The sequence below is a fragment of the Linepithema humile genome, chromosome 7 (assembly GCF_040581485.1).
Source record: "Linepithema humile isolate Giens D197 chromosome 7, Lhum_UNIL_v1.0, whole genome shotgun sequence".
Lineage (NCBI taxonomy): Eukaryota > Metazoa > Arthropoda > Insecta > Hymenoptera > Formicidae > Linepithema > Linepithema humile.
The window spans coordinates 17,999,678-18,027,420 of record NC_090134.1 but is presented as its reverse complement, the minus strand read 5'-3'; the positions used below and the strand labels follow the sequence as shown (position 1 = coordinate 18,027,420).

At 39.9% G+C, this 27,743-nt stretch overlaps 2 protein-coding genes across 7 annotated transcripts in view; one reads left to right on the top strand and one right to left on the bottom strand.

Annotated features, from left to right (window-relative positions):
- The window catches only part of hwt (heavyweight), a 126,504-nt gene that overhangs the window by 40,543 nt on the left and 58,218 nt on the right, over nucleotides 1-27,743 (top strand). Inside the window, exon 1 of one of the 3 annotated variants that reach the window (XM_012363289.2) lies at nucleotides 8,970-9,187. The exons of the other annotated variants lie outside the window; for them this stretch is intronic. Within the exon in view, the coding sequence (XP_012218712.1) occupies nucleotides 9,001-9,187 (187 nt within the window). The 5' untranslated portion in view covers nucleotides 8,970-9,000. Of the gene's footprint in view, nucleotides 1-8,969; nucleotides 9,188-27,743 lie in introns of those variants that run through there. 3 annotated transcript variants of the gene reach the window in all.
- LOC105670018 (uncharacterized) lies at nucleotides 1,494-26,858 on the bottom strand. Of its 4 annotated transcripts, XM_012363299.2 has the most exons (5): nucleotides 26,099-26,858; nucleotides 25,752-25,846; nucleotides 25,423-25,463; nucleotides 3,362-3,780; nucleotides 1,494-3,198 (listed from the first exon to the last, which is right to left on the bottom strand). In XM_012363299.2, exons 4-5 carry the CDS (start codon nucleotides 3,775-3,777, stop codon nucleotides 2,616-2,618), a joined length of 999 nt encoding a protein of 332 aa, XP_012218722.1. In that variant the 5' UTR covers nucleotides 3,778-3,780; nucleotides 25,423-25,463; nucleotides 25,752-25,846; nucleotides 26,099-26,858; the 3' UTR covers nucleotides 1,494-2,615. The 4 variants fall into 4 exon arrangements, with proteins under 4 accessions (XP_012218722.1, XP_012218717.1, XP_012218720.1 ...); XM_012363294.2 differs by lacking the exons at nucleotides 25,423-25,463; nucleotides 25,752-25,846; nucleotides 26,099-26,858 and adding an exon at nucleotides 4,546-4,590; XM_012363297.2 differs by lacking the exons at nucleotides 25,423-25,463; nucleotides 25,752-25,846; nucleotides 26,099-26,858 and adding an exon at nucleotides 4,453-4,574.

Here is a 27,743-nt window from a genome sequence, read left to right as displayed (position 1 = left end):
TTCTTTGGTTATTGTAAAGTCTGTTTTTCTTTAAAAAGAACATTGCGGGACCATTAGTTTTGAAATTAACAGTTGAATAAGTTTTTTTTTCAAAAGCTAAGCCAAGTGCGTGTCAAAGAAATACTAAAATATAATTATATTTTTTCATTAAGTTTCGAGAAAATTTTACTTGTATAAATGTATAATATTTAAGAACTAATTATAAAAGTATTTGACCCCTCAACATTTTTCTCGAGGAGAAATCTATTCCAAATTAATAAAAAAAAAACTTATATGTAAACAAGAGATCGCTAATTCTGATAATCTAACGTGCCTGGCAATTTGCAGGTAACAAAGAAAAATTTCACGAGCCCGAGTTTCTTATATAAAGTCCTGTGTCTACATCTAGTCTGCACGCTGTCTTAATTAAAGTTGCCTGACTTCTGGCTTGTTGCGTCCTTCACGCCACTCGTCAGTCTTGTCCCCAGGGGTGCAATTTACTCGTATCTACTCCTTCCATCCCTTCGCTCAGCCCCATACAACGGCAAGGTTTTAGCTCGTCGTGTCTATATCTGTTCTGCCTACCAACGAGCTTCTTAAATACGACGAGCGGCCGCTTTCTTACCTTTCATCATCTAAAGCTGATCGGCTTATTAATTTATGCAAGAAAGATTTTAATGAAGAAAAAAAGCTATTAACTCCCACTCGATAATCGACCCCTTATCCGTTATCAACTTTTTCTCTCACGTTGCTGTTTTACATGGAAATAACGAATATGTATATTAATGTGGTGTTATGTTTTTGTGATTTATGGAGAAAGCAGACATTTTTTTTATTATACGTCGGATTTAACGTGCTTCGTCAATTTCACCATATTGTGCATCATAAAAACAACGAGATTGCACGCGTTGCTTTATATGCTGACAAATAAAACCCAAGGCACGCATAGCATCACATATAAAATTTTTATAATATGCGTTTTTGAAATAAATTTATGTGCATGAATCAGATAGCGGTAGATATTTCAAGAAAGAGATAACTCAGAATGGAATATCTTCTTTAAGAAAAACAATCTCTTTGTGACTCGGCTAATTAAAAATCAGCGATTAATCCGAAACGCAATTAGAGGAGGTAAAGGGTAGCGATCGAGGGGTTGACATTGCGTTGAATAAGAGTTACTCTGATTGTTTCCGGATATAAACTGGAATGGTATTCTCTCTCTTTATACAAGACTATGGTGCAGTATCCTCTTTAAGACATCCATTGGTCAGAGGTAGAAGTCCTTCTTGGTCTTTACTATGTAAAACAGTTCCTGCACCCCTTTGTCCATCAGTCGGGGCCACCGCCAAACGTTAAAGTTCTGACCAGTCGGGATGATGGACCGCTTGCGCAGTAGACGGACAAGAGTTTTACGCGACACGGTCCATTCGATATTTATTTAGTAGGGACGATGATGTACGCCTTCTCCCATGGGAATATCTCAGATTTTCATGGCACAAGAAATAGATTTCAGCCTTCGTTTGCGCCCTTTATTTGCAGGCTTTGAACATTGCTGATTTTTCAATATCTTGCACGCAGCATATTGAATAAACGTTATTTTATATTATCAAATTTATCGCCGTAAGAGTAATAATACCGCAGTGAAAAATTATTCTGCATTTAAAATAATTCAATATTAAATGCATTTATAATAATTTAATATTAAATGCTTGTTTAAATTTAACAATTTATCACAAATGTCGTTGATTAAAATCGCTAAAAATCACAAGTTAGATATTTACAAAATTATAATTCCTTTTTTAACATCTAAATTAATAATTTAACTTAATAGGTTACCATAAATGCCCGTTGATTAAAACCATTAAAATACCACAAATTAGATATATACAAAATTATAATTTCTTTAGAAATTGCGAATTGCTCGGCTTGATCAACTTGTTTTATTGACTTCGAGACTAACACTTCGAGACGCCGGGATATCATCAGGATAATCGCGTATCAAGCCGTTCCCATCCTTTGCACGCGCCGACGTTATAAATGGTCGCTATAATCGTGTAGGTGTCGTTTCGTCGAGTGATCGTGAGCGCACGGGGAGGCCTGCCATTAGCCTGCAGGTGTTGGATATCCCAGCCACGCCATCACTCCCTCATTCCGGGCGATCATGCTCAAGATGATCCCCCGAACGACAGGCGCAAGTCTCACTATCTCGCGCGAGAATGGGATGGAGAATAACGAGAGAGACGCGGAGAGAGAGAGAGAGAGAGAGAGAGTAAATAATCCTCCTTTCGTATTATCCCATGGATTCTTGGAAATTGCTGTTAATGGCTTTTGTAAAATCGTCCTGCGTCTTGGTACGCCGAGCTTGAATCCGCTTTGTTGTTGTTAATTATTGTTATCTCGACAAATCCGGCTTGCGCACACAGCTTGTTAATGAAACAGTTAATAAAATTGCTATAAATCTGTCCGATTTATCGGTTAATTACTCGTTAGCATCGATTTAGTTGCAAGTTTGTCGCAACGGAAGAATAGGAGAGTGCGTGCTTTCCACCGGCGCGTTCCGTAAAACATAATAAAATATACACATATTCTCTGAATTTCCACGCGCAAGAATTACTTTACTAATTGATAACGTTAGCTTAATTGGCGAATTCGCAGTTGCCCTCATGAGCGTATTTCCTCGCTGGCGTAAATATAGCATTACATCCGTAATCCCTGTACGTGCACTCCACCATTCTGTAATTACACTTATCCTCGTGAATTTGCTTGCGGTAACGCTTCGGCCGGACCCGACAGCCGTGCTCGGACCATCTGCATTCCACTTGCTCCTCGGGATCCAATTCCGGCTCCGAGGGATAAGGGAAAAACCCATCGTCCGCCTGATGGCTCTTGTAGTTGCACTTCTGCTCGTGAATGTATTTCCGCCTCCTTGGCATGCTCACCGTGCAGCCGTATCGCCGGAACTTGCACTGCACCAATTCTTCGGGATCGCCGCCGTAATCGTTATCGCCGATCGTCACGGACGCGAATGCGTCGCCGATGGCGTTCACGCTTTCGAACTTGTCCCGGTAATTGCAAAACTTTTCGTGAATGCTACGTCTCCACGGCATCATTCGTACCTTGCAGCCTACCGCGGAATACGAGCACTCCACCAAATCATCGTGACTGTGATGGAGATCGGTCGGCATGCGCTCCTCCTCCAAGTGCGGCCGAAACTGGCATCTCGAATTATAATTCTGACATTAATAACGCTGAACACGCGGCTTTCCGCGCGCGATTAATAGACGAATCAACGATAAAAATGATCTCGAAACTGTACGTATCAAAAAGCCTACTTCCTCATAAATTTTAAAATAAAAAAAACTCTTGAATCTTCTGACTTTACCTCGACTCGTGAAGAGTCCGCAGATGTTCCGGCAGCTTCACCCAGCATCCCAGATGAGAATACGTGCACGGCTCGAGCTGTTGATTGTCCGACGACGACTCCCAGGCCCTCTTTTCGCGATCCAGGAAGTCGTTCATGGACGGTGCGCTGGGAATGTAGGTGCGTACGTGTGGCATGGAGGAATGCGCGTTGAAATGTATCTGCGATGGCGCGTCCGTCTGCGGTGGCGGCTGAATCTCGATGTCCAACGGCGCCATACAAGTCGGGCAGCCGTAGTAGTAAGGCTTGCAGCGATGACACATGGTGTGTCCGTTGACGCATGAGTACCTGGGCATGAGCTCCATTTCCACGAGGCAGACGGGACAGAGGCCCTCGGTCTTGAAACGCTCGTACAGATTCGGATACAGCGTGTCCATGATCTATCGGCAAGGACGGTTATTTAGTACTGGTCCTTCGGGTGTCCTTGTTACCCGGTCTTTCGGGCCGAGATTGAGACGAATATACTTGAGCGGAGTGCAAGTCGGGAGAAAAGCCGCCACTCGCTCCGCTCCTACGCGGGGAGATGAAGAGAAATTACTTCGTACTCTTCGGCTTCGCAGGTGGATACGCGGCGGTCCGAGTTGCTCTTTTGCTATGAAGATTTATGTGCAATTCAATATAGAATAATGGAGGACTTAAGAAGGCGAAAAAGGAACGCGGCTAAAGTGCAAATAGGATTAGGACGGATGCGAGCGCGAGTATGTTCGCTCAGATACGGCCTGCGATTATTTGATCAAGTGCGCGCTGGTCTTGAATTTTGACCCGATAACGATCACGAGGAAAACACTGTTGCCGCCATTTAACCCGCATTCACGCACACGTATTATCGTGTTTTAATTGTGCGCAATACATTAAATTTTATTATCGAATATTCAATCGTATTGAAAACCGAATATTTTATAAATTGTGAATTTAATTCGATCAGACTAATAACTTTATATTACCGATTTTTTTTTCCATAATAACGTTTATTAGATAATCAACGATTTATCTATTAATATTATTTGATGCTAATAATTAGATCACGGTAGATTAAAAATGGAAAAACTTACTTTATTTAGTTATCTTTCAGACGAAAAAGAGACGACGATAGAAGCAAGAATTACGCGATGGGGAGCGAAAAAAATTGCTGGAGCGATACGTACACTTCCGAAAGTACGGGCACTGTGTGTCATCGTCGGGCCTGTCACCGTTCCCTTATCTGCCGAGACCGATAGCGCGACTTTATCTGATAAAATGTTTCACTCATGATAGAGAACCGTTTCCACGTTATGCCGCGCGAGATAAAACGCTCGCGCCCGTTTGGGACAATACGCCGGGAAGGGACAAAAAAAATGCTTGTTTCTCGTTGCTATGCACTTCGCATCACCGAAAGGTAACCGCCGCCGGTATTTATTATGCTCGTACATATGCGCGTGAAAAATTGGAAATATAAGGCGGGCGTGCTTTTCCGCCGGCGGGTCGTTTTGCTCGCGTCGTGTCTGGAATTAATTAACGATTATTCATACGGCCTGTGTGTAATGTACACAGTGTCGCAGAGATTTTTCGTACTTTTTTTTTTCACATACGGATTCGCCGAGTAAATTAGAGAATCGATGTTTTCTCCGACTGAAACGCGATATCGCCCGTTTTCCATCGGAAAAAAATCGACTTCAAATTATTCAAAGAATCCGTAGATGAGTTGAGAGAGAAATCTGAGACACCATATATAGATGTGTACGAAGAGTCGCGGTACCCTCTTGCTGCCAGACGGACTATATACGCACGATGGATCTCCATTTCGAGTAGTATCACGTGCTCGTTAAGCAGCGACAGCTAATTATACATGAAAAATCGGTAACGTGCGTGAACGTAATCATGAACGCATCGCGTACATGCCGCATATCGCATTACGCGTTTCCGGCGATTCATAATCTTTAAATTAAATCTACGATCATATCCCGCATCACCATATATCTTTGTAAAAATTCCGCTGGTACAGCATTATTTAATCTTGAACACGGTGAACCTGGGGACGTTATCTCTACAGCATTAATTTAATTTGCGAACGGTGAGGTGTAGTAGAGCAATATGAGGAGGACATCGATATTAGAAGGGAAATGGATTTTCTGCATTAAATGAATACAATTTTGCGGTGGCCGCAAAATTACGGCCTTTAGAGAAGTATTGTTCGAATTAATTAACTGAATGGTTACGTAACATCGACAATTATCGACGGTACGTATTTTGTTGCGATAATGCAGTTTTATCTGCCTATTATTAAATTTTTAAACGTTACATTTTTTTTATAAAATTAAATTTTGATCATTAAAACCGTTAATATTGGAAGAGAGAACAAAAAAATAAAAAAAATTTTAATAAAATATTAATCACATATATTTAATCAATATAATATTAATGAACGCATAGTCACTATTGTTTTGATAATAGAAAGTGAGTACTAAAAGTCGTTCGAAAAAACAGAGAAAATTAGATTGCTTTTTTCGCAAACATCACACGCGAATATCCGCGAATGACGAAACCAGATACTTTCGTATGATATTCCACACCGGGTCTCGTAACGACCGTCCCTCATTTAAATCCCCACGCGCGCGAGCGTCGCATCAAAGATACGACTGAACGACCCTGTCTGCCGTGAGGGTAATACTCACTGACCATAAGTCACTTATGTAAATCTGCGAGATGGAAACACGCGTTGGATCGCAATGATGGCATGGCGACTACGAAGAATCTCAAATTGAATACAACATTCAACGTTCCATTACAGCGACTTCAGTTATTTGCAACAAGAACTTTCTTAATACTTTTACAATTCTCACAAAAATTAAATATTAAAAAAAAAAAACAGGTTGAATAAGTCTACCGATATTCCTTGATCATTTTTTAATTTGCTTATTAGCACTTGCTTTTGGACATTAATAGAGAACGAAGTAATGAGAGAAGAGAGAAAAATCACGCGACGATGTGAGAGAAGTATTTAATAAATTTCCTTTGTGCCACTCAATTCACCCTCTTTTTGAGCAAGGGAGAACGAAGTATTGAGGGAGTACAGATACGTACCGAGAAACGGGGCGAAATAAGCTCGCGACGGCTCAGTATTCAAGCACCTTGAGCCTCTTTCAAGACGTCAATTTATTCTTACTGCCCTTTTCGCGACGATATTGCGCCATCAAATTTTTCCGGAAAATCTCGCTCGCGCGATATTCGCACGATTTCATTCTCCTTCGCGCGGATGTCGCGCGCATCATTCGCCCTGAATGTATCGCGACGCGATATTTATGATGCAATCAGCTTCGAGATAGCTCGTTATGTTGATGAAAAGCACCGTCGTTATTTAGAAAAAGTAGGTTAAGTGTCAGGGCCGATGGAGATCTCGCAGTTTTTTTTCAGCGTTTCTTTAAAGGTTTTTATTTGAGTTTTACAACATGAATGTCGACATAAATATTATTATCGATAGTAATATTTCCTCTAGCATCGATATTTGGGTTTACCGGTAATTACATTCAATCCCTGCTTTGCGGCGGTAGCGGCTCCTAAAATTGCTGATTTATCTTTTGTATAACGCCCTCCACGGTGTTAGCTATCCGCACATTAGCCTCGTAATCTCCAATCGTTCGTCCCAAAAGGCCGTGCAGCGAATTTCAGCGAGCGGTAAAGCATCGTTGATCAATAAAGGAAGGCGAAACGGTCGTTGCGAGGCTTAATCTCGCGGCTGGCTTTGTGATTGATTCGAACATATTTCCAGCTTACGTGCAGAATACGATCGATCTCTCTCGAAATCCCATCGTTCGGCCGCAATTTGATCCCGTTAGGTTTTTACACGAGGAAATTATCAAGTTCTTGAAACGGAGATAAGCCGTAATCGGTCAAAGTAAATTACTGCAATTGAATTAATTTTTTTTATATGTCTGCAAACATCTTTCGGTGACTGATCGCTTTACGATCGAATTGAATCTTTCAATTTTTTTATACAGATACTGTTTATTTATACAATATACCTTTCCAGCGCAAAGCAGCGCGCAATCAGTCAAATGAAATTTGAAACAATTCCCCTCCCTTATAAACACCGCTTTTTCTTCCCGAATATCCGCCTATGTTCGAGAGGGCGGATTCGAATCGTGCAATATGTCGCATAATTCGGCCATTCCTCATACCATCTTCGCGAGCGCGCGTTCGAAGGGAACAAACTTCCAACATGTGTAGACACACGTGTATCGCTTGTAGCTTTGTAAGCACGCGAAGCACATATCCCACCCACATCCGAAAGCAAAGTCACGAAACGTAAAATCAATTCAGAAAGATCCTGATCTTACCATTTTATGGGGGAGCGAGCTTTTTTGAGATTGATGGATGTTTCTGTAAAACTGTCAAACGCCGTGTATTACTTTGAGAAAATAAATAGAAAGTAGAATAAATAGAAGAAATAGAAAACCTTGCAATATTGTTTTCTATATGGTTAGAAATAACATTTACAATATCTATTTTCCAGATTTCCTCTATTTCAGAATAAAAAACGAGAAGCGGAATTTTCCGCTGTTAAATCACAGACAGTCGACGAACTAAAAGCTTGAAACTTTTTCTCAGAAAATTAAGTACGTTTGCGCGCTGCCGTTCTGCAGCATTCTTTGGAAGCTGTTGGCGCTCGACCCGCTTTCTCGCCCGGCGATTTCGCGCTTCACAAAGGAGACTTTTGTATTCACGAGTATGATAATGATCCTTCACGAACCTTATTCGCACCTGTAGCCGGTTGCGCATATTTGCGTCACAAGCTTGTAACAGTGGGTTGGGAGCGAGAAGAGATATTCGTGAGTGCCTGAGGAATACGATATCCCGATGCTTCGAAAACAGCACTAGGTAAGCCGATCTCGGCATCACGAATATCCGGGAATAATTTTACATATTTCAGTGCAGCTTGCCGCGGCAACGGTAGGTGACAAAGAAGCTTACCTGTTGTCTACGCAAGAGACCCGGCGAGGAACATTGCGATGTACGCAAAACGCTTTTATCGAGCGTTGCTCGGGTAAGATTTATATGGTCGTATGTTTGACTTGATATCAGCCAACTTTTATCTATCCGTGTTACGTCTTGGTGTGGTAAGAGATATCTATAGTATGTAGCGCCGTCTGTTCTTGCCAAGTATCAAACTGATAAATCAGTTATTTTATCTAAAGTTTATATATTAGCGTTATTTTTTATTTGTAGCTCGTTAGCAAAAATTGTTAGAATCGTTAGAAATATTGACCGAAATTAGAAAGTTGCGATCACTGACGATAATAAGATTTCAAATGAGAAAAGATTAATAAATTCGAAAGCTAAACTAAAAGAAGTCAACATATGGAATTGATACAAAATTCTGACAATCAAGTAAAATCGACGGACTGAAGAAGAATGCGTAGAAAAAAACTACCCCGTATCGCAAAGCTGCGGACTTGGCGCCACATTTCAAAGCCCGGGGATGAAGCCTCGCCGACAGAGAGCTCCGTCGTCGGGGGCGCGAAGTCGGGGATGCAATCGATTGCGATATATCGCAAGCATCCCCGGCGGCCGGAGAAGGCGCGTGCGCCCCGGTAGGCACGCGCGGATTGGCCGGTGATGATGTCATGCAGTACTCCCCTAAGTCTCTGATATCATCTGCGGGCTTTTCTGCAGTCCACACCGACCACTCGAGCGGCGTAGCCGCGTCATCGGAGATATTGCATCTGTGCTTAACATTCACGCCGTGCTATCCGGTCTGCGCCGGCCGCGAGCCCCGGAGCCTGAGTCCTGCTGCAGCATCCCGGCATATAGGTGAGTCCATTCTAGCCGCCTTCCGTTCAACGTGCTCCTCTGTATTCCTGGACCGAGCTGACGGCGCGACGACGACGTTTCGTGGCCGCACGTACACACGTCCGTTCTACGTCGAGCTATCGGTGTAAACATACGTTCGCCTTCCGTATCTGATCCGTCTGTCATCTCTTGCCCGTGACTCAAGTTCGTTCAACTCCCAGCGGTGGACGCGGAATTTTCTGAATTGTGAGCTAGCTGTGATGCTGACGGATGAGATTATATACCGCGAGATACATCTTCTTTGATGATTTATTCCTGGTAAAAGGATTGCAGATTCTTCTTAAAGATTTATACTCTCTGTCTCGAGATGCGGCGTAATATAGTGCCTGCAGTGATAGATATATTCGTGAACACGTGGGTAGATCCTTTGGTTGATGCGGTTGTGTCGGAGTAGATTTTTTTTATCTTCGCTGAGTGTCTTATTCCCGTTAAATTAATAGTATTCCCGTGAAACATAAAAGTAAATCTGTTTTAAACCTTGTTTCTGTCATAATACTAAGCTTTCACTTTGTGATTCTATTGATAAACAACTGTGTAGTTTGATAATCTTCGAATAGTGCCCCAAATCTTTGCCTTAATCAGTAAATTTTCGTAAAGATATATATTTTTTTCAATATATAAATCTGTTGTGATTATTTTTTAATTTACCGTGTGACAGAAAAAATATTATTAGATTATTAGATTACTGATTTATTTCATCTCTTTCGTATCTGAAATCGCTGAATCCCACTATTACATAACACTGCAATTTACACAGCTTAAAAGCGTGGGGTGACACAAGGTCGGGCAATTTTTATTTTCGAAAACATTGTCAACGACTGGTAAAGCAGCGTACGCGAATGAACGTTGAGTAGACTTCGATCTCGAGGGGATAATTGCATTGCCGTGTCAGCACGGTGCATCCCAGGCTGCTGGCCGCGTTTCAACGGAGCGAAATATCAATGGGATATATGAGTTTGTATGAATATATAGGACAACGATCCGAGAGGGTTCAACTGCACGCTATAACACATCGTTGTTTCGCGCTTGCATGAGCAACTTTAAAGCCTGACGACTTTCGGGGATGCTGCACGCTGGCAACAAACTGCGACAAAAGTGCCGCGTTTATAGTCTTTAGCATATATATATTCCGCGTTATGAGCGAATTGCCGGTATTTCTTGTGAAAATGCTTTGAAACGAAATTTAAAGCTCTCGTACTCTTTCTGTGTGCATGCATGTGCTCCAATAATACCGCTTTGTAAAATGATTATTTATATTCTACGATACAAATAGTATCTCAATTTCAAATATCATTAAATCGATCAATAACGATAAATAATGTAATATTTAAATTGTTAAACATTATTTTTATCTTCAAAAAAAAAACAGAAATACTTCTTTTTGCTAAAATCAGAATAAAGCAATATGGCGAAATAGCGTTACACGTTTATTTACATTTTATAATAAATTTATATGCAAAAATGTTACATATTACTTTAGATTTTTTATGATTTATTATTTATTTTAAACTGCTCTTATTGCGTTATGGAGCTGCAGGCTGCGACAAATGTTATTAGTTATTTTTAAACAACAACGTCAATGCTAGAGAACATTTAAATATCAGGGATGCTATGTGTCCATCGTGTAAACTCCTACGGAAATACATATGTGAATTCTTCCGGTATACACGCGTGCTTGTTGTGTGGGCCGCTTGCGTCGGACAAAACTTTCTGCATTCAGGGTTGCACTCTACCAACTACCAGCATGTTCTATTTCGCAAGTAACTCTAATCCCTATCAAGTAATAGTCGATACGCGCTCGCACATTGTAGCTTATCCACTAACTCGAAATGCTTCAAAGTAGATATAAAATCTTATTCTCCGGTAATCTTATTCTCCGGTAATTCCGACATTTACATTTGCACTATGCATATAGATGCATTAAATTAATTTGCCTCACGCAAATTTGACACACCGTTACCATAGAAGCTATTGAGACATATTATTTCCGCATGAATAGTTCGATAATTGCGCATATCGCGGTCACACACATACAGATACAGTCCTAGTTCATTGGAACCACAGTACTGACGGGTGAAATAGCATTACATATATCTTCCTTACAATGATATCAACTGCCGACGGTAACAAACACAATTTACTAACGTGTTTCTGAGTACAAGCACGACTTTTCTTACGGAGAAACTTTTGCAAGACAGAGTTGTTGTCGTTACGCGAAACTGAAAGAACATAGAATTTTTGTATTGGCAACAATTTTTTATATTATTCACATTTTTTATTTTAAAAAATAGAACAAATTTTATGTATTGAAAGATCGCTTTATATTAATAAAGAATTGATTTTTATGCAATTTAACGCAATCGCTCGATATATGTCATCAGATTGAATTATAGAATGTTAGGATGTTGCCGATATACTTTTTGCTTATAACGTCATAAACGTTCTATTGCGCAATCGCATGCGACATTAATATCGATATTGAAGTTTCGTTTACGACATCGCGAAGCGTAAATACGCTCACCGTCGATTTAAACACTATAAAATGACCCAAACTGTTGTTATGCCGCGGCGATACGAAATGCGCTACAGGCTTCAATGATATAACGTGTCCTAAAATTACAATCTTTTTATATATTTTTTAGTCAATTTAAAATTAATGTTTTGACAACAAAAAAGTCAAGATAATTGAAAATATAAAGCTTTGATAAGCTTCTGAAACACAATAAACGATAAAATTTATATTCTCTCTTGAGCTTGAGTAATTTGAAATGAATTTTATCAATAGAATTTTAATTTTAGTTTAATTAATTTCGTTGCAATATATATATATATAATGTCAAATTAAAATACGATAAATGATAGCTGGCATTGATATTTTCACTCGGGAAAAATTGTTTCGCGAAAAAGAAGCTGCGGCTAGGAAGACGTAGGGTGATCCTGGCACGCTCTATACATGTCAGATCCTTTACGCACCGATGGCGTAGGCTTGCGCCATGGGAATAGCACGGTCCTCGCCTAGCCTAGCGCGGGGACATATTTATAGTGTGTGGGTCCGCGTTCCAGGACAAAGAGGGCGGAACGGCGAGAAAAAATATACGCACGTTCACACAACCGCGTATATAACACGAATGTTACAGCCAGCTCTCGCACCCTTGGCACGCGGAAGCACCCTTGCATTTCGGAAATACCACTCTCACCTCCTCATGACTTTTCGTTTTAACATGTTCCCTCCTTTTGTGCGCGATGCCTCTCCGGCGCGCGTTTCGCGGCTTGCTACTGAGCCTCCCTAAATTCATTCGCGGTCCGACTTTTGAGCGCTCAAGCGTTAAAAAATCCGCATTGCCTCTCGAAAACTACGTTCCTGTGCACGATGCTCTCTTTTCTCGTTTTATTACGTTCTTGTCTGTAATCGACGGATGAATTGAAAAGGTTTTGCACGCCGTCCGTGGGGATCGCGATATGCTTCGTGAGTTTCGATGCGGCGGATAACTCGCAATTCTATTTGGCGATGTAGATTCAGTAGTGTGAAACGTTATTTTTGCGGCGCTGATAGAAGAATAGTCATCGTCGGTCTGAAATTCTCGGCGGTCTGCATTTATCATGATACAGTAGAAAAATGAACCTAATTATTTATCATTTCGGAAACTGTTTTTCACGTGCTATCATCCTCGTGCAGCGTCGGATGTGGATCCACGGGATAAGGAATAATTGCGTCATTAGGTCGGCAAATGAAGGGCGAAGTGGAAGATCTTAAGCGTTATCTCCTTTATATAATGACCGATTTGACGAGGCGGGAACGGAAGGGAAGAACGGACGATGTGGATAGAATTAGAAGAAAAGAAGATAAAGAGAAGGGAGAAGGGGACGCGATGTGGGTGAATCGTGTTAGCCAATCAGAAACGCAAACATCGGGGCGCCGAGAGTAAGAAATTCCTCTTCTTCGTGTCGCTGTCTGGCGTTCTGGTTATCAACGTCGTCATCCTTATACACCCATCCCACGAGGGGGTGTATCCCACCCTCGATTCATCCCCGCAATCCCCGCAGTGCGGAAAGTTGCTCGGGAACTTGGGAGATCCGTCAAATCCTTCGTATGTATGGTTCTGGAGTTGGCGCCGCTCCAAGCCCAGACTCCAGCGGCTCGTCGGTCTCTTTCCCAGTTCCCGAACACGGACGACGCGACGAACGGATGTGCTCATTAATCGAATTCATCGAAATGCAGAGGCGTGCAATCGAAATGCAAAGGCGCGCGCCTTGATCACAAATAGGTTCCACTCTGAATAATCTCTAAAATTGCGCTGAATTCCTTCGACACGTTTTTATTCCGCACACTAATTGAATGACTTTTAATCTATAAAAGGAAAAAATCCGTGATGTAATATCTTTATTTGATCGATGGAAATTGCGCGGAGCCCAAAATAGCCGGTGATATAGACTCGGTTTGTCATAGCTATTATTAGTTATTAACTACTGGTCTTCTACTTCGTTTGCGAAGGAAGATAATGACTCTGCTAACAGAAAGCGGCATGTAACGCCCACGTGTGTCTTATTACGATCGGCTGAATCAGCTTGCGCTATTTTAACCGCCGATAATTACGCGTGATGTCACTTCTATTGATTTTGGTAGGCGGCAAGGCGACACAATAAAACGCGTGAGTCATTGCGTCCCCGGTGCAATTGCACAAGAGGGGATCCGTGCGATCCGAGTCTTATGGAGCCAGATCCAGATTGATGTGCTCGCAGGACATCCTTAACGTACCGTGTAATTCGGTTTTTTCTCGCGTCGACGTATTTCAGATCAATCATTCGAAATCGCTTTGCTGCGTTTTATCTAAATTCGGCGTTTTTTTCCTGATTTATGCCAGAGATACGTTAAATCATTGCTTCATTCACTATAAAAAAATTTATTATTGCATTTAGTCGAGAAATATAATAATTATTATTAATTACGTTAATTACTACATATTATTGCGTTGTGATAATTGCCTCGCGCGTCCTCTTTCTTGTTGACTTCTTATTTAGTTATAAATTTCGTCCAATGTTATTTTCGCATGTATCATATTTCTCGTATTTTTGTCGACCCCGATTTCTCCATTGGTTTTTCATAAAAACTTTTGTCTGTTACTTTCAACAACTGTTGGAAACATCGCGTTTTACGTTGATCCAAATCTTTTTTAAAAGTTCCTGGGTTTCCGTAACGGAAGTTTGCTATTGCTGATCGAGAACTTTGTAAAGGACATCCAACGGTCAAATAAAGCCACTCAAGGTAGTTTTAGTTTTTATGTAGGTATTCCAGTGAGACGACGAATTGCTTGGACATCTGTTTCTCTTACGTTACTTGTAGTACACTGCGAGTCGGTATTTTTCAAATAACTTTGCGACTTTTACGACTAATGACGCGAGCAACTGTCATTTAAAATTCGTTTTGAGATTATCGCGTGTTGCAATTGCATTTGCGAATGAAAGAGCGATGTCCCCGAGGGCGATGGATTCTTTTACATTCTCGGCGTTCCTCCGTTGCCTTATGTTGCATCACGTTAAATCGTGAAAGCGACCGAGGCATCGTGTGAGCCTCAAAAGCTTCATGTCAAGGGAATTATCGTAAAGACGGCGAGAGCAAGGGAGTTGATGCGAATTGTAGACAAGAAAGGGCGTAGGAGCGAGTAGGTCGACGGCAGATGCGGGTAAAAGGGAGAATTGCACTTATAAATCGCTTAATCGCTGCTTTTCACGGATCAGAAAGTCTAGAAAAACTTTTCCACCACTCCCGGGCCTCCGTCATCTTGTCGCTCGCGGCGGCTTCTTGGCAGCGTTCGTGTTGAGAATGCTTGATGCACACAAAAGACGACACGCGCTTTCGACAACGGCCGCTATGTTCGTCGCGCTTTTCCATAACGCTTGAGAAATCGCGGCACGCTCTGTACTCCAACCGGTCTTTTCTCCGGAAAAGAATAGCGAAGAAGTTAAGAATTCCAGGGCAATTGTTAATAAACATCAAATCTGTGTGTCGCATTTCTTCAAAACAATCGTTTCTCTTCACTATTGCAGAAATTTGAATTTTATTTATATCTACATTATTTTACTAATTTAAATAATTTAAAACTGGGTTAATTGTAGATAATTATAAAGATTTTTAACAAGAGAAATTTAAGACGCGAGATTGATTTGACTTAAAGCGCGTATTTTTGCATGAAAATTACGAAGAGTATTTCACGAAAATATATTTCAATATCGCAATTAAAAATATCGTAAAAATTAGATCATCGAGTTTATAAATTTGTAAATAAGCAAGTGGTTCAATATTAAATGTAATTAAATGTTTTTTAAAATGTCTGCCAGTTTTATAAAAATAAACTGACATTTATAATTTTTCTTTTGATTATATTAATACACATATTACACAATATTTTTAAATTGTATAAAATTTTGGCACTCAATTTTTATTTTTTATCGTATTTTAAATGTCAGTTTTTGCGTCCATGTTTCTGTCGCGTCGCCGAGCGGACGTGTGTCAAAGAATAAAAAACAGCGCAGTTGTTGACGAAGAAAACAATTGTAAAGTCTGTTTCGTCTGATGGCCGTAGGCAATCATGTACCTGCCTCTCTATTTCTGTCGATTCGCAACCAGGTTGCACCCTCGAATCGCACAAGCTGCATATCATCGGATGTGGTTGGATAAATGCGGATGCGAGATTCCATGAGTATAATGATCACCCAATGACGACTGTCAGTATATCACACCGATCGCATGGTGTGAGTATGTTGGAGTTTCAATTATCGGATTAAATTATAACACGATGATATGCAAATGCTAAAAGCTGGACTGCAGGATAGTTCAAAGCTTTTGTACCTTATAACTTTGATTGCGTATGTTCACGTCGATATTATGGTTTCATCTTTCTGTTTTTCCTAAGGGAATTCTTTTCTTTCTTCGAGGAATTTTGAACAGACATATGTGAATGTAACATCTGTCAATACGTATCATTCAATGCGCAATCACAACTCCCGTTTCTGATTATGCGCCAAATTCAAGTTCAGGTCCGATGAACAGCTCGTACGAAAGGGCGCGCACACAGTCGTTCACGTATGCATGCTTATCCACACGCACATCGATGGCGGACGAAGATTAAAGCGATCACCGACATCGATTGCGCTCGCGATTAATGCTCTGTCTGCCTCGGCCGCGCCTTTTTGTTTATCCCTGCAGAACGCGCGATTTCGCATTATCGACGCCGACGTGCCTCTCCCTTCGTTCCTCCTCTCGACTCCCTTTTTTCATTATTCCGCGGACTCGAGTGGGTGATACTTTTTTGACGACGGCGAGAGTGTTTTTTACGCGCCGTTCTCTCTCTGTTTCAATAATTCACCAGGTATTTATTTTCGACTTTTCCAATGATCTCTGGCTTTCTCTGAATTCGCGGCGAGTTTGTTTATTCGACCTTATCTATTTTTCACATTGCGTATTGTGTGTAAAAATATCGTGGAATAACAATTTCATTAATTGAATATTTCATTAATGCGCTACAAAATAGCGAATAAGAGGAATTCAAGTAATCGCAATCGGAACTTGTTCGCTTTCCTGCCGTAATTTCGCTGCATCGTTCCTAATTACGGACGCATTCGGACGGTCGGGATACGATGTTAATTTAATGACCCTCGTTACAGAATGAAGCTTTCACTGCCAGATCGCAAAATAAATTGAAATATTGTCTCTTTAATGCAACTTTATTCGATATTAATTAATTTACCTGATTCATTGGTCAATTGTTCTCTCATATTTTATTTTTTGTGTATAACTTTGACATTTATTATGCAAAAAAAACAGCGAAATAAATCGCAAATGGGGAAAACGCGCAGATTTTTCGCGTAGCATCCATCACAGATAGTCCCGTCAGTCCTCGTGCTGATCCGTTATCAATCTTGTTAATGTCGCGAGATCTCCCCCTTCTGATTATCATACTGCTGCTCCGACGTTGCATCGCAATGAAGCGAAACCTTGAGTAACGCCCAGATATTTGTTCCTCCGGGGAGAGTTGCGCGGGAAATCGCGGCGTCTCATTTTCCTTCCATCTCACGTTCCGTTCTTAAGTCTTTCACCCGCCCTTTGTTCTATTCCGGTATTGTCAAGAACAGCCGATTAGACGTGAAAAAAGGAAGCGATCTATTTCCTCAAACAAGGCGCCGTAAGTAAGACCAGGTTGAAGCAAACTGGTCGCGTAAAGTTGGTCTTTGTCGGTTAAAAAATGATCTGTCACCTTGTTTAATACAACATCGTACGTGATTTGAATCCGACTCGGACTCGCGTAGGCTCGCGATGGAGATTAGGGAGTAACTCATAACGCGAAACGAAAGTGACGTGTGCTTTTCTGTCCCGCGGTCTCCCGTCTACGGCCCCACTCTAATTAAGCAGTATCATAAACACAACAGGAGCCGGCGTGTGCTCGCGCATACTCTCGCGTTTTCCCTTTCTCGCTCCCTCCCCATCCCGATGGTCGGTCATGCATACGCGAAGTGACTGGTGTGTCCCAGGAGTTATTTTCCAATTGGCCGGTATCCATAATTGAAGTCATGGGATCCCGGTTGGACTCGAGTGCTACCTTAAACGATCGTAAAGCTGGCGCGCAGACGGTTCGCGTAGATCAATGGCACGAGAGGGGGGGGGGGGATTTCTGGCGACTGTAGCATTCGCCCGAATCGAGACAATAGATTTAAGGTGTCCTGGGGAAACCCCATGGATCTCGCACGCGCGACATGGTGGTCAATTGCCGCGAGAGAGTCGTGTTGTACCGTCGTCGAGCGGGAAATCGTCTGTCCCTTTGCTCACGGTTGAGCTCATCTACCCGAGTGTATTCTGAGGATTTAGCGAGGCTCGCCGAAGTGTTTGCCCCTGCTTCGGCCTGGAAGGGCAAATTTGCTCAAGGGAACTCGCTGATTATCCGTCGAGAGGGTAAAAAGACGCTGAGAGGAGAGCCAAGACGCTTATAAATTGCTGATTAAGAGCGGGTAACTCTTGTTAATCGAAAGGTCGAGCATACGCGGTTTAATTGTAAACTACGTAATCTGCTATAATCATTTTCATAGCGAAATTAATGCACGAATTTTCTCCATTTCAGCAATTACAATCTAACAAGAATTTATATAACACGTTAAGAATACAGTAGATTTGCAAAAAGCTGAGAGTTTGTAGTATCGAGCTTGATTAACGCACGCGTTTCGCCGTCCGCGGTTTTACTTATCGATTATGCAGCCGGCGTCGCGACGCAAGAAAACTTTTTCCATCAAGCAAGGAGTAATGAAATTTTCCGCGGAAAAACGGCACGCCTGGTTTGTTTGCATTTACTTAGTGAGATATTTCCGTTCTTCGTGACACATACTGATACCGATGTCGCGCGGAACTTTCGGTGCCAAGTTTTTTCGTCCCTCGTGCAACATAAAAGCATAGATTTTTCAAGTCCATCAAACGTCCGACAATTTGTAGCAAAACTTCTTTCCGTCGGCGACTTTTTATCCTGACGATGGCCACGATGCACGAGCGTCCGTCCTTTCACTTCGATAACTCCGCAACTTCCTCTCCAAGGAAGTCGATTTTCAACTCGCGTTACGATTTCATTCACACGTCCATAGCGCTTTCATTCGTCGTGTCTTCGCAATTTTAGCGGAAATTTGTATTACTCAGAAAGAACATTGTGACTAGCTGTCGCTGTAGATTCAAGATTTCGACGTAAGAGACTTCCTTTACGGAAGGAATTAACTGTGCGATGAAGCACATTGTGAATTCAAAGCTTCATTAATGGCAAAACATTCTGACGCGGCTTCAGCATCAGCTCTTCAGCTTCAAGTGAAGAGAAAGTCATTACCGAAACATCGTCGCGCGGCACGTTATTTTGCCTGTCCGTTCCTTTCACAATTTTTACATGGAAATCGAATGCATGTCCAGGGATACAAGAGCCGAAACCGCGGCCTGACAAGTTTTCCTCTTTTTGACGTAAACATGGCAGGAATCAGCACGGGCGAATATCCTCGTCGCGACGATACACGCGGACCGTTCGGATGGAAAATGCTGGTGGGGTGACTCTCACTGTTTTGAATATTATTCTCTAGCGGCGGCTGCTTTCTTGTGAAAGCTTTCTCTGGCAAAGTAATGCAGCACTCTATGGATAAGGTGGGAGGAAACGCCATGTCAGGTCAAGTGTCTGTTGAAACTATCGACGCGACGTCTCGACGGATAGACATGATTTTATACATTTCCATCGCGCAATAACCTCTTTTTATCTACAATTCAACGAAAATAAAAAAAAAAAAACATTTTAAAACCGTCATTTTGCTAAAAAAAATCCTATTAAATGTAACAGTTTAACGCAATGCAGCGTAATATCGATTCTTGATGATTGTTCTTTAAAAATGATGCTATTCATTCCATTGCAATGTAACTATGCACTGCTGGCACGGCAATAATTCAGCGCGCATTTCAGATTCGAAGATTACAGCCTCCGTGGCGATTTATGCACGAGTAGCCGTCGCTTCGCGCGGTTGCCGAGGGTTTCAATTATGAACTAATTACGCCATGTGTACACGTACGAAGCAATTACCGCGTGCGCGACGACACATGCCAGCCGTGTTTCGTCGTCCGTTTTCGGTACAGTTCCGTTCCGTTGAATGCGTCGTTAGTGATAGCGTGTGCCATGTGGCGTTACACATGTCCGCGAGGGTGAACCACCGTGTACCACCCTTTCTAGAAAATGATTCTGGTCCATCGAGGAAAGCAGCTGGTGCATCCTCGTTGCGCCACATAAACCGTTTATCGAGACACAAAGCGACGTTTGCGTTCCCGACGACGTCTCCCGCGCAAGTTGACTTTTCGTGATCTGAGCATCAGACGGAATCACGTTTCGTGCTTCCGCATCGGTAGGCTCGCGAAGACGCACGCGGTCGTGATTGCGGCATCCGGAGGGCGGAATTTCTCCACCCCCGATCCATTCTGGATCGAGAGGCACGCGTTTCCTGCAGCTGCAACTCGCATTCCCCGTTTGCCTTAATTAGCTTCCGCCCGATGGAAGCCGTGAAGGGTGGAGAGTAAGACGCGGTCGGGCGTCGTAAAAGCTTTTAAAGCTTCTTCAACCGTGGAGGGTGGATCGCTGCGAAATTATTCTCGGGCTCGTAAACGTCGCACTCTTCAACTCCGAACGTAGCTCCAACAACCGCAAATGATCTTCCGTCGCCGTACATCGCGCTCAGGGAAGACCAGAATGTCGTGGCTCAACATTGAAATCGTTTAAGAGACAGAAGACTTTCCAAAAGGAGAATTTATCGTGCTACTTGCCGAGGTTACGCCGGAATTTACGCTCTGTGCTCGGAACGAAACGCGCCTTTGATGTTCGCCTTTTGTATACTACTTAGCCTGCGTTTGTTTATGTGTATGCATGAGAGAAACTTGAGTCAAGTGATTATATTTCATACCGAGCAGAATTCTATAGTTCCCCATGTTGTAAATCACAAAAATCGTGACAGTTAAAATTATTTACATCAAATTTCCATCAGTTTTGATAAATTGCGTCTTAAATAATACAATTCTTTGAATTATATTTAAATTATTATTTAAGACGGAAATGTATCTTATTTTAATTATCAATTCAATTTAAAAGATTCTTGATTAAATAATATTCAATAATACAATATGATGCTCTGGTCTTAACGTTTTTAACAAAATTAACGTGTGAAATAAATGAGTTGCAAGACCAATGCTTTAGTCAAAGTCAAAGTTTAGTCAACACTCTTCTGTTTTTCACTTAAATATTTGTTGACACAAAAGTTTCGATGAGAAAAAGAGAAGAGTGTTTACTGAAACTAGGATTGCAGCTCATTTATTTCACCCATTAATTTTGTTATGAGATTTGTTTGTCCAAGTCTTGCTCACACAATATTAAACTTCGCGATAGCCTGTGTGTATATTTCACACAATCGCCTTATCGATAGAGACGAAATACCAGTTCAGAATTAGGGTGGCACCCGAGACGAAGCGACGCGCATGGTTCGTTTTACCGATCTTGCTTCCCCCTTGACATTCGACGCCACCGCGTCGCATGCGTGTGGCATGTATACCGACGCGAAGAGGCCGCTCAAGTTTTAAAATTCTATAGATGAACACGATACGAAATCAATGCGGAGACCGTCAAATATCTTAGAGGAGGTTGGACCCCACGGCGACCCCCCCCCCGCGATCTGCTTACGCGGTCACGTGTGTGCGACAGGTGCGTACACACACACTCGTTTTCGCACGCATCGACTTCTCCGAGATGTATTCCGGATATGACGTCACGCTCGGCTTGGACCCTGCGTGATCGAAATTCAGATGAGAAAGCCGGGCGTCGAAAACCTCAAGACGTTGCGGTTAACATACCCGGACGGATACCTTGCTTTGCCATTTCGGGGACGGATACACGACCCTCGGGGTACATTCGAGTCGCATCGTCGTGAATTGCTGAAATGTGCATCAATGTTGTACGAGCCTTACCGACTGCGGCCTGTCGCGTAGTTACTTTATAGCGTCTTACAGAAACCCGATATCGTCACGTCCGAACCGTATCTCGTTGAAACGTATAAGAAAAATGCTCTAACTTTATTAAATCGTTAAACATTTTCTTCCAGTATACGATTAATTCCACGGAGTATTTTATATCCGGTGTCAAAGTGATTTCGCTAAAACCCTTCTTTCTATTCTTTTCACTTTGTAGTCATCACAAGAGCCGCCCAACCCTGATGTTTGTTCACTTATCGTAATCTCGCTTGACCTTCACCCTCACACGATTGACGTAAGGTGCGTAGGCTCGTGCCGTGTAATGATAATTCATGGCAAACGTTATTCATACCAGAAGTTCGTCCGAGGTTATCGCGGTAGTTTGCCCTGGGGGCAGTCAGGGAAACGCACCCCTCGCGGCCAGTTCTCTCTCTCCGTTTCACGTAGAGCCTAGTGCCGTTCCTGGCCATGCAAAGTGAGCCAGGGGCTGTTAGATTAAACTCCAACCCCTCGCGACGCCCCGGATGCCTCCGACGCCGCGACGGGTTAAAAACAGACAGAAAGAGTATGACTCATCCCTTAGCAATGATACAAACGTCGCGCGAAAGTGAACAATACTTTACATGAAAGTTCTTTATGATATAATATACATTTATCAATGTTATCTTTGTCGTAAAAGAATTGAATTAAAAATTAACAACACTAGTAAAAATGTAAGAATGTTAAATTAAAAGGTAAGAATGTTAAATTAAAAGTTAGGTAAAATGGTATATTACAACAGCAATGAGCTTTGAAATTTTACGCTGAAAGTTTTAATCAAAATGTCAAATTTCCATTTCCACAAACACGACGATAGAATTAATTGTAACTTGCGCGGCTAGGTCACTCAGAAATTTTGTGTATCAGAGAACAAAGAGACGTCCGCGTTGGATATCAAAGGGGTTTCAAACAAGTGGGTCCGCTGGGGTCGATTTATTCCACTGCTGGAAGTAGACGCGAATACATTATTACAAAAGGGTACCGGAAGGGTTTCGGGCCAATCGGCTCGACAATGTCGACACGTTGATGAACTACTTTTATATCTTCATTCATGCGGCTACGCTGACATGTGGAATATGTCAGCAGTATAATGTTATTTCGATCTTTGTATCGGCTTTCATATCAAGAAGTGGCATTAAAGATGATAATTCATTTATCGTACACTGATTATGATAATATTCAATTGATCTTCGAATAAAAAGAGAACATTGTTGTTTTTTTGTGAAATAAATTTACGGAATATAAAACTAGCTTTGTTCTGCAGATTTTGTATGACCTATTTCACATTCTTGATCGAAACATTTGATTGTAAAAAAGTAATGAATATACTAGAAGAATTTGAACACTTAACATTGTTGGGATTAAATTTCGTAAAACTCTCAAAGTAAACACTTTTACAAGTTTTATTAGGAAGACGGTTTAAGTTTTTCAAATTTTCCCAGCTTCATGTCGATCTCATTCACCCTCGCTGCTCCCTCGATTATTCCCATGGAAACGATTCAAACGAAGCCTTTCAACGAAACATCAATCTCGTTCAAGCGCAATCCTAATATAGTGCGCGGCTAATTATTCGCGCCGACAAAAGAGCTGCCATGAAAATCCACCGCCGGATCAATAATCATGAAATTTCGCTCGCTTCTCGATAATCGTCGTTTCTTCATAACGAAATAAAACGTGCAAGTGTACCTGAGAAAGCACTTATCCTTTTAATCCCCTAATTACGCGCTATAGCGGACTACTCCGACTAAATCCCGGATCGAAAGTAGAAGATTATGTCCCTCGTCTAATGTTTCCTGCTTTGATGAAAGTTTGTTTTCAACCTTCATACATACATATAAGATGCATCGATCAACCGGCAATTTCTTTTGCGCGCGTTGAATAACTAATAAATATTTTAATGTAGTCAAGCTTTGAAATTTTTTTGGTTAATTTTTCCTTGTTTTCTCATTTTTTCTCTTAGCTTGTATTTCCACTATTTTACATTTGCTAAATTATGTGATAAAACGAACAGTGAAAGATAAAAGATATTATGCAATAAATTTTAATATTTATAAGTAACATCAGATAAAGAGAAGCCGGACCTTGTTAATAAATTAAATAATTTTATATAGTATACTTTGTTCTCTAGTTGTACTTTCAGTTTAACATAATTATGTAAGTAAATGTAAAGTGGCGGTAGAACAACGCAAGAGAAAAAATAAAATAAAAGAAAAAATTAAAAGGAAAATATATGAAAATTTACCTGCAATTACAATTGTGTATGTCTGCGTTATCATAATTATAAATATATTTAAATAATGAATTGCACTCACCTCAGCTGAAGTACTGCAGTTTGCTTCACCCACTACAGATACTAGCTTAAATTTGTTCTTTGTTCTTTGTTTACTTTATCGAAAAATAAAGGGGATGCAAAAATCAATTCGCATAATTTACTTTCGAAAATCACGAATATTTAAGTCACGAATTTGACACGCTTCAGTATACAAAATGCAAAAGCGAAATATAACGCACATTGTGTCTCAAATGACTTATATGTTAAGCTAGAAATTGTTTATATAATTATAAAAATAATTATTGTCTTTGTATATAGCTATGCTATAGATTTATAGATATTAACAACTATTTATGTAAAGTTAATTATAAAAGAATTCAATGAGAGAAAAGTTAGTGCTTTTTCAGCTACTGTGTGAAAAGGAGTTTTCTCGCAAAGCATGTTTAAACGATCTTCCGGTTTTACGATATCCGAGAAAAGAAGTAGAAAGCATTCAACGAAACGCGAGTAATAAAACGGAGTCAATTACATCAATTGCTTTATAAACAATTGTGTTCAGTAACCATTAGTTTTTTGTTGCGCCAACAAATTCAATGTCCCCAAAACTGTTCTTTGACAATTTATTCTTTTTGTAAACACTTAATTGTATTGATTAATTGTATTGAATAATTGTATTGATAACATTAATTATAAGATCAAATAAAATATGTTTATAAAAATTAAAATTATATTAAACATATTTTCAAAATCTGTTTTCAATATTCTGGTTTTTAATATAAATTTTTTATAATAATTATAATAATAATATCTTTTACTGTTAAAATAGAAAGAAAGTATTTTTATAATTTATTATTTCTTTTAAAATATCAATTTCAGACAATAATATGATTGTCAAAGAGCAGTTATTAGTAACGATTCAGTAAGCACGAACCAACAGTAACATAACATCAATGTTATAATTTCCCACTTATAATTTTTCAATGGGATTTTAAAATTCTTACTTGCAAATTTTTAAGTAAACCAAGAATGACTGAAAATAAAAAATCTTAAAACATTTTGCAAGATTGTTTTAATTAAAAATTTTGAAAAATCTTGAAAGCTTGAAAAGTCTTGAATGTGCATATATACATGTGTGTTATATTATTCAAAATATTTAACACATTCAAGACATTCAAGACTTTTAAGATTTTTTAATCATAACAGTCTTACAAAATGTATATTCAAGATATCTTGAGATAATTTGAATCCATTAGGTACAAGACATTAATTGCAGTAACATTATTAAGTAGAAAATTATAATATTATTGTTATGTTATGTTATACTGAAGAAATGGCAAACAAAAAGCAATTGGCGATATGGAAAAAATCACTCACTGGTCGTTGTATCCTAGCTAAGTACGCTCTCACAGCTGCACCTGTAGAAAAAAAAATATATATATATATATATTTTAGTTATTATAAATTAACCATGCAGTTTATTGATATTGATAATATTTAATTATTGTCATATTAATTAAAACACACATAACTATGTGCAAAAAATTGTATAAATAATTGTCATTATTTTTATAAAGATGCAATATATATTTTATTAAATATTCTAATAAATATATTCAAATATTTTAAATATTTAATATAATTTTAGTAATTGTGTGTGCGATATTACATATATTTTTAAATAATGAACAAATAATTGTATATACCAGCTAGGATATTGTAGTCTGCTTCGTCTGCTGCAGATTTTGCCTTCGGTTTTGCCTTTCGATCTCAATTCCATTAGTCAATTACACCTGGAGAACTATTAATATATTTTAATTATTACGAGTTTTATAACAAATACTAATTATTTTAAAACATAACTATATGAAATAAATTGCGTGAATAATTATTTAAAAATTTATATTATTTAATAAATGTTTTAATAAGTTATTAAAACATTTTTTTGAGGGTTATATAACAAATATTTAATAAATACAAATTAATCACATATGTATAAATTACCACAAAATTCTATAGATAATTTAAATAATAAATATATAATTATATTCACCAGCTATATAGGATATTGCTGCTTGGTCCATCTGCTGCAAAATCGGTTTTGGATTTCCTTGCAGCTGTTCCATCGAAAAATGGATGAACATCAAAATTCACGTTTATTGTTATTGACACTAGCGAACGAAAATCAACCCGCACTTCACTTACATCACTTTACTTACACAAAAATCACGAATTTACATTACGAATATGCCACGTCGCGATACACGAAACATGCTTTGCACTGGAACGTGTCTACGCACATAATGTCGATTATTTTAAACCTTATACTTTCCGCGATTTATTCGACACTGAACGGACTGAACCTGTCTTCAAAACGAACGAGATGAACGACAAAATTGTTTTGGCGGTTACGCGAGTCAACGAGAATCAACTGCGTAACTAATAACTATTGACAATCTGAATTTTCAACATATTACATCTAATTAAAAGTATACTATGTTTAGAGCTTCTTGAGCTAATAGGAATCATTGTGTATATTGTTTTTGTGTATTTTGTGGTATTAAAATCTACATACTCACTGGAATTGTAACCTATATGAGTATACGGTCTGACCGTGAGACGAAAACCGCTATTACTTGCAAATATCTGCGTAAAGTAACACATTCCGACAATCGCCCGTCGCTTTAATCGACATTCCCGACAAAAATTCGTAATCGTTATTCATTTTTATTACGAGATTGTATAAATAAAGCACTCGAATAAACATACGTCGTGCGTTTCGTGCGTAGACCTGATCCGGAAAGGCCGGCCGGTAGGTAAACCGTGTTATCTTACCGGCCGCTTTACCGGCCACTGCGCGTTCTATTTTACCAGCGTTCTATGTCGCGTCCGGTTCAACTTCATAGTGCAAAACTCGACGCTCTAGAAAATGGACAAAATGTAAGTTGTTGAATCGCGTATTTTATCCGTAGCAATCTCGTAGTAAAAATGCATAACAATTGCAAATTTTTGTCGGGAGTGCCGATTAAAATGATTAAAGATTGTCGGAACGTATTATTTATCACGAATGAACGCGACTAACAGTGATTTTCGTCTGGCGATCGAGCCGTGTATTCAGAGGTTATGATTTTAGTGAGTATGCGAATTTTTTGATTTCATAAATACGCAAAATAAACTTTACATTTATTTAAGAAGCTCTAAACACAGTAGACTTTTTATTTGATATAACATGAAAATTCAGTGCGTTGAAATTAAATCTGAATAAACGTAGCTGTTGGTTGAGTATGCGTTTGTACGGCCTTTGTCCGATCGCCAAAATAACCGTCGTTTGTCTCGTTTGCTTTGAGCGTATGTACAGTGTTAAATAAATTGCAGAATGTGTAATGTTATAATTATCGTGATAATTATGTGCGTAGTCGCGTTGTGGTATAAATGTTTCGTGTATCGCGGTGCGACAAATTCGCAATGTAAATTCGTGATTTCCGCGTAAGTGAAGTTGTGTGTGCGGATCGATTTTTGTTTGCTAGTCGGGTAACAATAAATGTAGATTTCCGATGTTTTTCAATTTTTGATGGAATTTATGTGGAGAAAAAGACAGAATTTGCAGTGGATGCATGAAGCAGCAATATCCTAGCTGGTAAATACAATTATTTATTTATTACTTAAATATATATACAATTTTGTGGTAATTATATATA

What these genes read in the sequence shown, in the direction of transcription:
- LOC105670018 (XM_012363294.2), bottom strand. Translation starts at nt 4,575, where the DNA reads ATGACACACAGTGCCCGTACTTTCGGAAGT. An exon ending in GTGCCCGTACTTTCGGAAGT is followed by an intron (nt 3,781 to 4,545) that starts GTACGTATCGCT and finishes CCTTGCCGATAG; the next exon opens with ATCATGGACACGCTGTATCC. An exon ending in CGGACTCTTCACGAGTCGAG is followed by an intron (nt 3,199 to 3,361) that starts GTAAAGTCAGAA and finishes TTATAATTCGAG; the next exon opens with ATGCCAGTTTCGGCCGCACT.